The sequence below is a fragment of the Nymphalis io genome, chromosome 5 (genome assembly GCF_905147045.1).
Source record: "Nymphalis io chromosome 5, ilAglIoxx1.1, whole genome shotgun sequence".
Taxonomy (NCBI): Eukaryota; Metazoa; Arthropoda; class Insecta; order Lepidoptera; family Nymphalidae; genus Nymphalis; species Nymphalis io.
In genome coordinates this window covers 10944716-10955449 of record NC_065892.1, presented here as the reverse complement: position 1 = coordinate 10955449, position 10734 = coordinate 10944716, and the positions used below count along the sequence as shown (strand labels likewise).

The 10734-nt window shown below is 32.7% G+C and overlaps 1 protein-coding gene across 4 annotated transcripts; it reads right to left on the bottom strand.

Annotated features, from left to right (window-relative positions):
- Window positions 1-2442: 2442 nt before the first annotated feature.
- On the bottom strand, window positions 2443-9678 carry LOC126768674 (putative uncharacterized protein DDB_G0291608). Of its 4 annotated transcripts, none has more exons than XM_050486921.1 (9): window positions 9416-9678; window positions 9249-9326; window positions 8359-8497; window positions 8156-8291; window positions 7329-7494; window positions 6741-6794; window positions 4969-5288; window positions 4656-4799; window positions 2443-4016 (listed from the first exon to the last, which is right to left on the bottom strand). In XM_050486921.1, exons 1-8 carry the CDS (start codon window positions 9522-9524, stop codon window positions 4701-4703), a joined length of 1101 nt encoding a protein of 366 aa, XP_050342878.1. In that variant the 5' UTR covers window positions 9525-9678; the 3' UTR covers window positions 2443-4016; window positions 4656-4700. The 4 variants fall into 4 exon arrangements, with proteins under 4 accessions (XP_050342878.1, XP_050342876.1, XP_050342877.1 ...); XM_050486919.1 differs by lacking the exon at window positions 4656-4799 and adding an exon at window positions 4493-4624 and having other exon boundaries at window positions 2447-4016; XM_050486920.1 differs by lacking the exon at window positions 2443-4016 and having other exon boundaries at window positions 4662-4848.
- Between the last annotated feature and the right edge of the window lie 1056 nt (window positions 9679-10734).

Below are 10734 nucleotides of genomic sequence, written 5' to 3'. Positions count from 1 at the left end.
TTTCGAATCCATTCTGTAATAAGGCACTATTGTAGGTATAACTTTGTTATACAAAGAAGTTGCTAAATTTTCGGCTGAGAGCCAAAAATTTAAATTCTTGCTGCCAAGCCTAATGACGGAAGAAGTATTTTTTTTAGTCGCAGTGTAACAGAAATGCGACAGAGTATTCCAATTCATAAATTACTATTCAAGTTAATAATTTCCAGCGTATTGAATAAATGATTTGTTATATACATATATGTATTATTACCCTAATAGGTGATATTTCTTATTTTCATTTCTGTAAATTTTTTTATAAAAAATATTTCTATTATTCGAATAGATTGTAAATAAGCAGTGAAAGATTTGAAATTGAGTGGTATGAAACAATTTTATTTAAAGTTTCAAGATTTTATATAACATATTTCTATAAATTAGAATTTAAAAAAATCATTTCACCAAACTAGCTTCTTTCAATGGAGGCTCTATAAATATTATACTGGAGTAGAAGTGCATCTACAAATAGCGTTATAGGAATGGCGTATAAACGTAGTTGAGTAAGGTCAGGTAAGGTTATTAAATGAGTAGCGCTTCAGAGACTTAAAAGATAATATAGGTACTTACTACATAACTCGTTTTACAATATTTTAATCTTATTAAAATTTAAATTTAATAAAAATAATAAAATATATTGCAAACATTATTGCCGGTGTATATAAAATCACTTTTTATTATAAAATTATATCGATCAAATTAAATATAATCGTACAATGAAGTCTTTGAAAAAACCTTTTAAAATCAAATGATAAGGATTCACTGAATGCTTAATTAATCATCAATTTATCTAGAACATTCGAAACCCTGTGGCAAGATGCAGCGGTGCATCGATCGTCGCGACCTACTTACAGGTCAAACTGCCTCCCGCGTGCACCTTTAACCCCACCCTATGCCTATGAGCTTGCAATATTTTTAAAGCCTTTATGATTTTTTAAATTACTTAATTAAATATCTAAATATATAACTCAACTTAATTTTAGTTAGGTAAAAATTGTTGAATATATCGTTATCGCATTTGTTTGATTAATATATCAAGTCTTAAGCTTTTAAGTTTTAAGTTGGCAAAAGGGAAAATGGGCCACCTGATGGTGATTGATCATTACCGACCCAGGTTGGTGGGCCACACTAACACAATAATACTAAGTATTGCTGTTTGGCGGTAGAATATGTGATGAGTGAGTGGTACGTATCCAGATGGACTTCCACAAAGCCTACAAAAAGTAAAGCATTTTTGTTACAAAATTTATTACATATCCACGTAAAATTGTTTGTTAATGTTTGTATCGTAAATTCGCAATGGGCTCAATATTCACAACTAGCTTGTGCAATCGGTTCGATCACGGGTGACGACAAAATGTATCCTATTTGTATAGATCTATATTTACTGGATATGGAGAGCTAAACGAATAACAATTATTGCTGTAGTCGAATAGAAATATAACTTTGGCTGGACATTCATTTGTGGCTTAAAGACCGGGCGCCAGACTACTTGACCTTGTCTGTTTAAGAATTAAGATACTAATGAGGTGTTTTTGTATTATTTTGCTATATTTGAAAAGTCATATTATGTCTATTACAGGGGAATAAGAAAAACCTAATAAATTAAACACAAAATCGATACGCCTGAGACTACAATCGAGGTAGTTACTTTTTTAAAACCATATATAATAGTATCAAGAACAATAAAGTTATAATTTAAAAGACAGACTTTTTTAAATTTAGGGACTTCCCCGTTTTAAAATTATCGTAAATTATCTCTAAACTATTCATGGTCAATTTAAGCGAATCAAACAGTAAAATAGGTAGTTTCTTTCGCTAGTAAGTAACATAAAAATAAAGTAACTTTTTATGTTAATATTTGCGAGTTACCAATAGCAAAACAACCATTTATTATTTTAGGCAACCGCTATAAATTCAAACAGGATTTTCGTCACAAGTTGAATTTCACGCAGGTGAAGTCGTGTTTTTTGCTAGTTCTATATAAAATTATAGCTTGCATTCATCTTCGTAATAAACAAAAATAAATGTGTTTATGTTTGTGCATTGTGTTAAAACATTCAACGAGTGTGATTAAACTTATTTGATTGTTCTGCGTACGCCCAAGGGCGAAAAAAACAAGAAAGTATCTTTATACGCTTGTCCTTCAATATAACCATTTTATGTAGAGCCTTATTCCTGCGAAGCCATAACGGATAATTATATTTTTTTTTTACAATTAAAAAGTTTTTTTTTATTATTATATTATATAAACGTTCTACCAGATACAATGCGGATATATGACAGATGATCAAGAAAACACATTTTTTTATATAATATAGATAATTATAATTACTATTATTTTCATCTACAAACAGTTATACCATTGTACAGAACTTCGTTTGTATATTTATTATTTAATAACACTATTTACATATACGTACTTACTAATATTACAAATATTACTAATAATATTACAAAATAATTAAGAAATGAAATTTGAAATGTTATAACCAATTTAATTAATGAAAAATAAATGTATAATATAAAATAAACTTATACTAATAACTTTATATATTATGTTATTGGACAATCTGTGTCTAGTGTGTTTTTTTTTATTATTCCATAAAGTAAACGTTTGATTGGAGTTCCAACTACTGTCCCTAGATGGCGCTGTTTAAATCGAATAGGTAAAAAAACTCGCACTAAGCGTACTGAACACTGAGTACTTTCTAAAGATCAACTCGTAGTGTTATCATAACGGAGGACCGCAATTTATGAAAGTAAACTTTACACCATACCATAGACATAATACGATAGAATAATTTTCATTTTTTTAAGCGTTTAATCACATTATTGTATCAGTATAGACAATAATTTTGCGATTATCGCAAGACAATTACAAGCACATGTCACCAACAATGAACACTATGTTAACTCGATAATATTGAAACTTACTTAAAAACGTTGTTTTAAGCTGAGTTTTTAAGGATGAGCTAATCATCCGAAAAACAATGCTGTCTCGTTCTTTCGAATGTCAAATCGATAATGACAGAAAGGGAGAAATCAGTGTTTAACTAACCAGTCGCAATACAACGTCTTAAAGGCCGTAAATCTATTCGTTCAAAATCTATGTATAAATAGGCAAAGGCAAACGGTGCCGTAGCTTTTCTCACTATGTCGTTCGATTTTCGTGTTATATTGTTTGGTGTTGCCATTAACGAACTTCAGCGTTACCAATAAAAACATTTGAAAAAAGAAAAGAAATAATAATGTTTAAAACAAATGACTAAGGTCGATGTGTGACCAGAAACAAAAATCTTTAAATATAATTATTAAACATTGAAGAAAAATTTAGCATAGTCACTCCTGTTACTCGACTGCATAGTAACTCTTTTGTGGGACAAAGGTTTTATAACAGGATCTAAGAAAGACAAAAATACAAAACATGTAAAAAACAAAAAACCCGCTGGTTCTTCTTAGAACCGGGTATTTCTTTTCAGAATCGGTGGTAGTTTCTAATTTATCAGTAATCAATAATAAGTAAGTGTAATACTTCTGCTTCTTTTTAAAGTTCAATAAGGGATTTCGATTTGATTCACTCAAGTGTTCATTGCATGAGTCAATATATTATATAAACAAACTTTCATAACACCAATTTTACCGGCTAAACACATACACTGCGTTCTAATTAAATATAATTTAAATTTACACTTTAAATATAATTTAACTATATCATAATGTAATACAAAAATAAAAAAAGTTTTTTTTTTTTTTAAAGTCACCATTTGAAATACCATTGAATAACCTTTGTACTAAAGATCTTTATAATTTCTCGTGTGCACGATTATGTTTCTCGATGCCTGAGGTGGCGAGGGGTGTCGCTGGACGATCATTAATAGTAGCTAATAGCGGTGTCTGTTGGGATATATATTCGGGTTCTGTACATTTGGGTTTGATTGCTGAACAGGATAACCTTGGGTTATACTGCCTGGTTTCGCTGTCTGTAAGAAAAACATTTTTTTTTTTTTTTTCATTATTGAACTGTAATCAATTTTAGTTCGGTAAATCTTGAGATGACAGTTTAGAGAAAGCCTTTATAAGTAAATAAATGCAATTAGTTCTATGATTTTAAAAAAAAGTCTGTATTTAAAGGAACAATATTCGCGTGAGTTTTCTTTATAAAGTACATTGGCGGCGGGTGAATGGGCCACTTGATGGTAAGTGGCCACGACCTATAGACATGGGCTCCATAAGAAATATTAACTGTTCCTTATAACGATAATGCGCCGCCATACCTTAGAAACTAAGATGTTACGTCCCTCGTGCCTGTAGTTGCACTGGCTCACTCACGATAAAGTCCCGAGTGGCGTGCACGTAGCCTTACCAAGCAATAAGTTAAAGAAAGTTAGTGCGGATCAGAATTCAGTTATATGATTAGGTTTGCTAAGCTTCGCGGACGACGGCTCGAGTCCTCGACCTGCATGTTGGCGTGCTGCGGCTGCGGCGGGTGGATGGCGAGGTGTCGGCCGGCGGGCGGCGGCTGCGCGTACGACACGCCGCTGCTCACCGACGGGTGGTGGCCCTCGCTCAGCCCGATCAGCACCTGCGGCTGCAACACGGCGGGGAGCGGTGACACCTACCACTACTGCGCACGAGACGTTATGATGCAAGCATCGGTGCACTCTCTATGCCTTCACTCGATGTTCACGTAATCCGATGGAACTGCTATCCGAGTTCAGGTGCTCGACCGACGACTCTCCGTGCATAGTGCAAAACATCGGGATCTGCAGTCTTACAAACAAGCCACTGGTCCGGCGGAACAATCAAGCAATACTAGTAATAAAAGTACTTTAAACAGATTTGAATAGAAAATTAGTAGAACTTTTTTCTTCTCCATGATAATTTAATCTTCATTTTAAATAAAAATACTACTAAGCGAACCCCGTCCCATACCTGGGCCTCCTTCTTCTGTTCGGAGTGCTGCTGACCGTCCCTGTTCTTCAGCATGTCCAAGTAGAGCTGCGGCTGCGCGGGCGCGTACATGAGGTTCGTGTGGTGGGGCTGATGGGGTTGGTGCGGCTGGTGCGGCTGGTGCGACTGGTGCGGAGTGTGCGGGGTGTGCGGAGTGTGCGCGTGCGGCGTGTGTCCGTGGTGCGCGTACAGCAGCGGGGGCGGGCGCTCCGCCACCACACCCACCACGCCCGACGTCGGCATCGCGTAGTAGCCGGACGACACTCCCGACCCGCTCACGTTAGATGCGTATTGCGGCGACTCTGTATGTATTGATTCAAATAATGAAACGAATATTCAAAATAATTATCGTTTTTAGGATCCTTTTTTATGACGTCATAATGATGCCTCCCAAGGAAGTATTTATTAAAATTATCAGCGTTTTCGCTGCAAAGTATAAGAGATTTTTAATCTGATACTGCTTTTTATTTTTTATTAAACAATATAAATTAATTATTATATTAATAGTAATTTTTTAACATGAAAAATGTCTTTTTAAAATTTATTCAGAATAAATTATACAATACAGAATACAATGTTCAATAAAAAAAAATTAACTCAATCTAATTAATTATTCTATTAAAAGTTGTTACAACATTAATGATTAAAATAACAATGTCACAATGGTTAATAAAATTTACAAACAGTAAATCGTATATTAGTAATATGATCAAGGTTAAAAGTTAACACCATAATTATGATTACTGACAATATAAATAAAAAAAAAAAAGAAATTCAAAAATGTTAACTTGAAACTGATCTAAGCAAATTCCAAATCTATTTTATTACAATTAATGATCTTCAAATGATTAAATCTGTTAAACCCAAGATTAGATGAACACTTACAACTAAAGACTAACTACAGTACAGTAACAGCCTGTTAATGTCCCACTGCTGGGCTAAGGCCTAGGCCTCCTCTCCATTTTGAAAAGGTTTGGAGCTTATTCCACCACGCTGCTCCAATGCGGATTGGTAGAATACACATGTGGCAGAATTTCAATGAAATACCCATGCAGACACATGCAGGTTTCCTCACGATGTTTTCTTTCACCGTCAAGCACGAGATGAATTATAAACACAAATTAAGCACATGAATATTCAGTGGTGCTTGCCCGGGTTTGAACCCACGATCAGCGGTTGAGATTCACGCGTTCTAACCACTAGGCCATCTCGGCTAAAGACTAACTAACAGTTAAAGAAACAATAGTAAAAGGAACATAACATGAAAGAGGCTTATTACAATATACACAAGACGAAAGACAAAAGAAAAAAAAATATTAATATGTGATCAAACATGGTTTATTTACCATATATTTTGACAGCTATAGCTTCTATTAAATATCATACCCAATCATCAACAGTTTAGAGGCCGAGGAGCGTTAAATAATGCTGTGTATTCATCTTTCGAATGTCAAATCAATGATGACAGAAAGAGATAACCGTATTTAACTAAACACCCGCTACACAACGTAATGTAACGCAACGGAAAAATATCATCAATTAAACCCTTAAATTATATAAGAAAAACTAAATGTAAAAATTTAAATGGTTGAGTAATTAATATTCTTTTGGTTAAGTAGTTAATTACATTTATGATATAAATTAAAATCGTCTACAATAGCTGTCAAATTATGTGGCAAAAGAAGATATGATGAAAATGATTTAGCGTGCAAGTAGAAGTAACAGTGTCGACACCTAGCGTGAATAAAACTCACTGGTCCAAAGCACTGCGCGCGCCATTTGGCGCCCCATACGACCATCCTCAACTTCTGCAAAAGATTCATAACACATGATTTTCTTATAAAAATAATCTAGACAAATAAATCACGTTAAGTCTTATATTTCTAGTCCTTCCAAAGTTATGATAATTGCATAAAATTGTACATTTTAAGACAAAATAATCATAATATATATTTTTTTATTTTATAATCTAATATTTTTAGGATTTTTTATAACTTCTTAAATTTAACATCAAAATATTTTTCCCGAAATATGTTTTTTTATATCAAAAAATAAAAGAATAGGTTAACAGGCCACCTGATAGTAAGTGGTAACCATTGCTCACAGACATTTCCGGCCATTAGAAATATTAACTATTCCTTACATTGTCAATGGCCCTTGAAACTGAAAGATGTTATGTCCCTTGTGCCTTTAGATACACTGACTCACTCACCCTTCAAACTGGATCACAACAACACTGTCTTGCTGTTTGGCAGTAGAATATGTGATGACTTGGTGGTACCTACCCAGACGGGCTTGTAACTACTACCAAGAAATCAAATATTTACAATTATTTAACTTACTGTGGTCAGAATAGACAGCTTGGTGTTTCATAGGAGGCTGATGTAATCTGTGTGCATATAGAGCATATGTTGGTGAAGGACTCCTTGTTCGTTTCACATTTGATTGTATCGGACCTCTGACTAAGCTCTGCTGTTGCGGGAACAGCATGTAGTTTGAATGCTTATTCTTGAATAAAGAGAAAAAAATATTATTATACAAATATTTTTAAGCTTTACATTATTTGTACACACTAACTATAGTGAGACATTAAGAGTTTCATATTAATTCATTTATGCATAAAACTTTATTGGCAATTCTTTTTATAAATGTCTTTTATAAGAGACCTTACACTAAAGATACATTGGTCTCTGGTGTCTTTGGAGGACTTTTCTTTAATGAAAAAGGGCTGACACTTTTCTGTTCCAATAGTGTTTTGATTTTAAGTAGAGGGAAAATTAAACTATGATCAAATAATATTATATCGAAAATAAAACTAACATATTTCGTATCTTGTCGAGACTAATGAGACAGGTCTAGAATATATTTAAATAATAATTCGGAATGAAAATATGTATTGCTTATAATGAATAACAAAAATTTAATTATACAATTGTATTTTTAATGAAAAAAATTATATTAATATTTATTTGAATGTGTAGTCAATTTCTCTTAAAATTTGCAATCAAAATATTGCACAACTAATTAAAAAATAAGAGACAGCTCGCCACACTATTGATGCTTGGCTCGGCATGTTTAATAAAATTAGAGCATGCGGTGGAGTAAGCTTAGGTCTTAGTAGTGGTCCAAGCAGTGGGAGATATACAAGCCTTTACTTAACTTTACTTACTTTGTTCATGATATGGGTTGTTAGCGGAGGCGCCCTGCCTTGTGATGGTGGTGGCTCTCCTTGACCCATTGATGTTGGCACCGAGAACATTGGTATCTGGATATTACCCATTGGCATCTTCATTGACTGCATATCACTAAAAAAAATAAAAAAATTATATCTTGCTCAATTTTCAACTTTTTTACTTTTATATAGGTACTTACTTAGTCTCCTTTTGTTGTTGTCTCTTTCTTACTTCATCTTCATTAAGTACTCTTTTAAGTTGCATGAACAACTGTTGTTTTTCTTTCTCTAACTGCTTTAACTTCTGTTCTAGTTGCTCAATCTGTTCCTTTGTTTCTTCTGCAATTTATTGACATTTGCTTTGTATAAAGTCCAGTGATACCACAATTAAATTTAATAAGCATATTAACTTAATTAATATATTGCAACATTTTCATAATTTTATTTGACAATTGATACAATTATAATTATACTTAATAATTGGTATTTTATTTTACTGTATTTCTTCTGATTATATTTGTAAATTATATGCTGTTTAGTTGGCATGATTATTGTAATGTACAATGTCATAATGTGATTTTGTGATTGAGTGATTTTTTTATTTAGGTATACAGTAGATTATATAAGTGTAATTTGTAATTAGTTTTTAATCAATCAACATCACTAATCGCTAAATGCATTTTATTCAATTACACAAACATTACAAGTTAATATTTTAAATTAAATAATAATTAATGGTTTTAAAAGGCAGACTATATGTATAATAGATGTCTTCATTAACTAAAAGCTTAAAAGTTTTTTTTTTCAAAACAGTTTATATATTCAGTACTAAAAAAGTAAAGTATAAATGAAACAAAAATTATCCCGATTAGTACTTCTAGTATCTTTTGAACTTTATGCTAAATGTATTCTGAAGAACTTAGTTATAAGCATAATAAATAACATTGTTTGACCAATTTATATAAATCCTTTACATAATATCCTTTTATAGCAACATATTTAAGAATATATAGTGTATGGAAATCAATCTAAAACTGGATCATCACTGAATTTTTTTTTATTATAAGATTTTCTGCCAGAAATGTGTTACCTAATGTCATGACATCTTGTCTTTCTCTTGCCTCCCGCTCCTTTCTCAATCTTTCCTCCTCTACTTCTGCTTCATATTCTGAAACAAACCATGAAATGGAAAGATTTTAACATGATTTTAAACATTCAAAGGCAGCATTCTATTTAATTCATACTAAGCAAATGTACCTTCTTTTTTTCTTTGCCTTTCTCGTATTATATATCTTTTGAGAGCACTCCACATTTTCTGATCTCCATCGTTTTGATCTTCAGCTGTTGTTGACGTTACGGCAGGCATTTTGTAATTACAATATTTCGATAAGTAACACTAAATAAAGTTTTTAATTTACGTTAAATTCAATAGAAGAGTTTTATTTTCATATATCATTGTTTACTCTTATATTTCTTAACTATTCTTAACAACAATATGCATCTGATAATTTTCACATGAAATGTCAAACATAATTATAAATAATACTATAGCACCGACTACAGACTAGTTATTTCTTTTTTGAAACTGACAGATAAAAAATATTCATATCGTTTTAATTAAAAATATTACACCCCGTCTAATTGCCTGTATTGGTGACAGGAGGGCTGGTTCATTTTTCACCCAGAGCTGAAGGGAAATGCTGCTAGCATTCTCACCACCATTCCACGCAGTCACGATTTGTACAGTAACTATTTTTAATTTTTATTTGTATTTATTTAAGGCTTTAATGTATATATTATTATACTATTTCTAGTAATAAATAAAGTAAATGTAACACTTCTACTTTGTTATATAATAATGATGTTTACTTTTATTGGTTATTAAAATAGACTTAATTTTAAAGAATAGGTGGCGTCAATGGCTACAGATGACACAATATTATAATATTCATTTTACAAGTATTATTCAATCAATCAATCAACAGCCAATCGTTGTCCACTGCTGAACATAGGCCTCTCCCAAGGTGCGCCAAAGCTCCCTGTCCTCCGCCTTCCGCATCCAGTTGGTGCCCGCCACCTTCTTAAGGTCGTCGGTCCACCTGGCTGGAGGGCGCCCTACGCTGCGCTTGCCGATTCGCGGTCTCCACTCTAGGACTCGTCTGCTCCAACGGCCATCGGTCCTACGACATACGTGACCAGCCCACTGCCACTTCAGCCTGCTAATTTTGCAAGCTATGTCGGTGACTCCGGTTCTTTTCCGGATAATCTCAAGTATTATTATGCGCTTTTAATCTATTGCTTGGTTTGGTTTTTTTATCAGTAAGCACTGACTATTTAAAGACCCGAATATTAAAAACCCTTCAGCAAAAGCTTTGTTTGATATTATTAACATGCGGTCACATTTAAATTTTAAAATAAGTAACTTGTTCCATTTAATTTTATTGACTCATAATACATTTATCAAAAATATTTGATTATACCTGTAAAAACTAATAATAATAAAGACTAAAGTTTCGACCCATTTCTCAAGGCCATAATTTTTGCACTTTTTTTTAAATTATTATTATTGGTTATCA

What these genes read in the sequence shown, in the direction of transcription:
- LOC126768674 (XM_050486919.1), bottom strand. Translation starts at nt 9,524, where the DNA reads ATGCCTGCCGTAACGTCAACAACAGCTGAAGATCAAAACGATGGAGAT. An exon ending in CAACCCATATCATGAACAAA is followed by an intron (nt 7,495 to 8,155) that starts GTAAGTAAAGTT and finishes TCTTTATTCAAG; the next exon opens with AATAAGCATTCAAACTACAT. An exon ending in AGCTGTCTATTCTGACCACA is followed by an intron (nt 6,795 to 7,328) that starts GTAAGTTAAATA and finishes AATCTTTTGCAG; the next exon opens with AAGTTGAGGATGGTCGTATG.